We start from the raw sequence: 3,371 nt of genomic DNA on the forward strand, positions 1-3,371 counted from the left end.
TCTGTGATGTATAGGGGTGCTGCACCCGATAGTGCCTTAAGGGTCAGGAGGAGGATTTTGAAGTCTATTCTAAGTGGGACTGGGAGCCAGTGTAGGGAGGCTAGAACTGGTGAAATGTGTTCTCTCTTCCTGGTGCCGGTAAGGAACCTAGCTGCAGAGTGTTGTACCATTTGGAGGCGGGACATGGCTGCCTGACTAATGCCGGTGTAGAGGGCATTGCAGTAGTCAAGGCGTGATGTGATGAATGCGTTTACTACTCTTTCCAGGTCGACGGGTGAAGGGATGGTTTTTATTTGAGTGATGTTACAGAGTTGGAAAAAGCATGATTTTACTACGGCATTTACCTGCCGGTCGAATTTGAGCTCTGGGTCAAAGATTATGCCCAGGCTCTTGACGTGTGGTTTGAGGTGCGTGGAGAGTTGTCCTAGGCTGTTGGAGAGTTATTTGGTGGAGGAGGGGGGCCAAACAAAATTATCTCTGTTTTATTCTCATTTAGCTGAAGGAAGTTGAGGGCCATCCAGCTTTTTATGTCCCTGAGAAAGTTTTTAAGGGAGTCTAGGTTAGCTGTGTCAGAGGGATTGAGGGGAAGGTATATTTGGGAGTCATCGGCATACAAGTGGTATGAAATATTGTTTACTCATCATGGCTCTGTTAGCCGTTTCTACTCATGGCTCTGTTAGCCGTCTTTACTCATGGCTCTGTTATCGTCTTTACTCATGGCTCTGTTAGCGTCTTTGCTCATGGCTCTGTTAGCGTCTTTACTCATGGCTCTGTTAGCCGTCTCCTCTTGTGTCGTTGTTGTGTCTGTTTCCGTCCTGCAGCAACTCGGTGGCATATTTTGAGCGAACCTATTCAAAAAATGTGTCATGTTTTCTTTTTTGAGTTTTATTGTTTTAAAATTGTACATTTAAAATGTTAAAATTTGTAAGTAAAAAAAAAAGGTTAAATGTTAAATTGCCATTGAAAGCTATTGGAGTCATTCACACAGACACGGCTGATGCAGCGGTCAGGGTTAATCTATGATACACTGTCGTTCTGTATAATCAATAACGATTCATACATTTTTTATTTTTAACTCCACCTCACCACAGCCACCAGCGCTTCTACGCTCTCTCTCTTGGCAGATGTAGGACAGGAAAACGTTGATCATCTGCTCGACGACGGCAGGGGGCGGGTGGATGTCGTGGGGAAGATGATGGGACACGACCATGTCCCAGGCGTCCAGCAGGTGAATGTCCAGTCCCTTGAACATCGCCCGGAGAACCCTGTCGCGCTGCAGTGCGAACCAGTCGCTGTGATCCAGGCTGCCGCGCAGCGTCTCACGATCGAGACCCCTCGGGGCTCCTGAACGAATCACCACCGACGTCTGCGGCGCCCTGTCCAAGAGGCGCACCACCGCCGTCCTGATGGTCCGCATGCGATGCATGTACACCTCGAGGGGGAACAGGCCGAAATGGGCCCAGACGCTGACGACCACCACGGTGTTCACACCTCCGGCCACGCTGTTGATCTCGTTGGCCACGTAGCGTAGGTCGCTGATAGGGGAGTTGTACCGGATAGGGGGCCCGTGACAATGGTAGGTCATCAGGATGTTACGTGTGCTGTCCACCGCCATGTAAGGTCCGTCTATCTTCTCGCCGTGCAGGTCGATCTTCTTCATCTCTAATGACATGGAGGGACAACGTGGTCGAGTTACACAGGACAGTGTTGTGAGTATCAGATCTATTATGAAGGATAATGTACTATTCATATGCATGTTTTTCTTTACAATTTAACAAATTTGAAATGTTTAAATAATTCTCAAAACTACAAAAAATACTTCAACTTATTGTACAGTATAATTTGAGTTCATTGAGTCAAGATTTAAAAGTGGCTATGAGATTTTCTAGGGATAGATTCAGGATAAACATATAAAATGATTTGAATACAAAAACTCAGAGAGAGTTTTGATGAGTCTTGGTCTTTAATTGGTTTCTGGCGATGGGAGAGAGTTGTTTTGTCCCATGACAAACACACTTACCCGGTAGCACAGCATCAAGGTACACAAACCACTGTCTGACGGTGGAGTCACCGTACATGTAGACCAGCTTGTTTCTCAGACACTCAGAGATGATGGGTGCATTGTTGAACTGGCGAACTGCAAGACCGCCAAGGTTTCTCCAGACTCCCTGGTAGTAATATCCAGACGGCCGCCGGGTTCACACCGTCAGTCTTCACTTCTGGTTTATCTGAAAAGCAAATAATTTGTCAGTGTTCTTTAAGATAAGATAATGATATTCCTTTATTGATCCCCTTGGGGAAATTCAGGTATAATGGCAGCTTGGGGGAGGGCGGAGGGGAGGTACAGGAATGGGCAGGGTAATAGTAGAAATGTAAACAATATAATTAACTCTGAATATATGCATATGAGCAAGTAGGCAGTGTCATCAAATGTGCAGATGAGGGTCTGTATGCCCTACCAGTTATGTTATACATTACAATAAATATGATTACAATAAACACTAGAATCTAAATGAGTAAGTAAAGTATACAGAAGGTACCCTAACCATATACGTCATATGTTATAGTCCGTGCAGTTTAGGTGATCAGACACACTACACTCAGTGATCAGACATTCCTAGTACTTCTCGAGTTCTTCTTCCGTTAGCTCTCCGGCTGCTGGTAGCGGTCCCTGCCCACTGTTAGTGGTGTGTCTGGGGGGTATGAGTCTGTGGCAGAAGGTCCAAAAATTACTTTGTCCTTTTTGTAGATTTCATACCTAGTCTTTCCCAATTATTGAAAGATGATTTATTGAAGATCAAAAGAGGAAAGGAAAACAGGATACTGTATTCATAAAAAAATAGGGGGTGAGCCTAACCACAGATGGAAAAACAACTCTCTACTGCACTCGTCTTTCTCTCTCAATGACACGCCACACATCCATCTGGTCATCCTCATCTCCGCTCTGTCCAGCTTCTCCTCGTGCTCCACACTCATGCAACTTCTGACGAAGGGCACAACTCTATCAGCTGAGTAACAATGTTCATCAAAGTGTTGAGTGCTACAGTGTAGGATAGTATATTAGGACAAGTGCATGACAGTAAGGTTAGTTAGGGTTATTTTTTTATAATTTTTTTTTTTTTTAATTCCAGATATTGATTGAAGAATTGTGTCTTTAGTCGACGGCAAAAGATTGGATGGGTTTCGGCCGTCCTAACTGTGGTGGGAAGTTCATTCCACCATTGTGGGGCAAGGACCGAGAATAGGCAGCTTCTCTTCTTCCATCCACTCCTGTCACCGCTAGGTCCACCCCTCCATCCGCGTTCAGCATGTCGCTGAGATAGCAGAAGCTATCCACTACCTCGTACGTCTCTCTATCTACTACGAGACCC

The 3,371-nt window shown here is 45.3% G+C and overlaps 1 protein-coding gene across 1 annotated transcript; it reads right to left on the bottom strand.

The window, feature by feature from the left end:
• Window positions 1-424: 424 nt before the first annotated feature.
• On the bottom strand, window positions 425-2,195 carry LOC311242024 (NXPE family member 3-like; the record flags this gene model as incomplete). Its single annotated transcript, XM_084330980.1, has 3 exons — window positions 425-564; window positions 1,087-1,662; window positions 2,021-2,195. Coding segments are annotated over 3 exons (891 nt in total), but the record flags the coding sequence as incomplete, so codon positions are not given.
• Between the last annotated feature and the right edge of the window lie 1,176 nt (window positions 2,196-3,371).

This window comes from Notolepis coatsorum (assembly GCF_963971535.1).
Source record: "Notolepis coatsorum genome assembly, chromosome: 15".
Lineage (NCBI taxonomy): Eukaryota > Metazoa > Chordata > Actinopteri > Aulopiformes > Paralepididae > Notolepis > Notolepis coatsorum.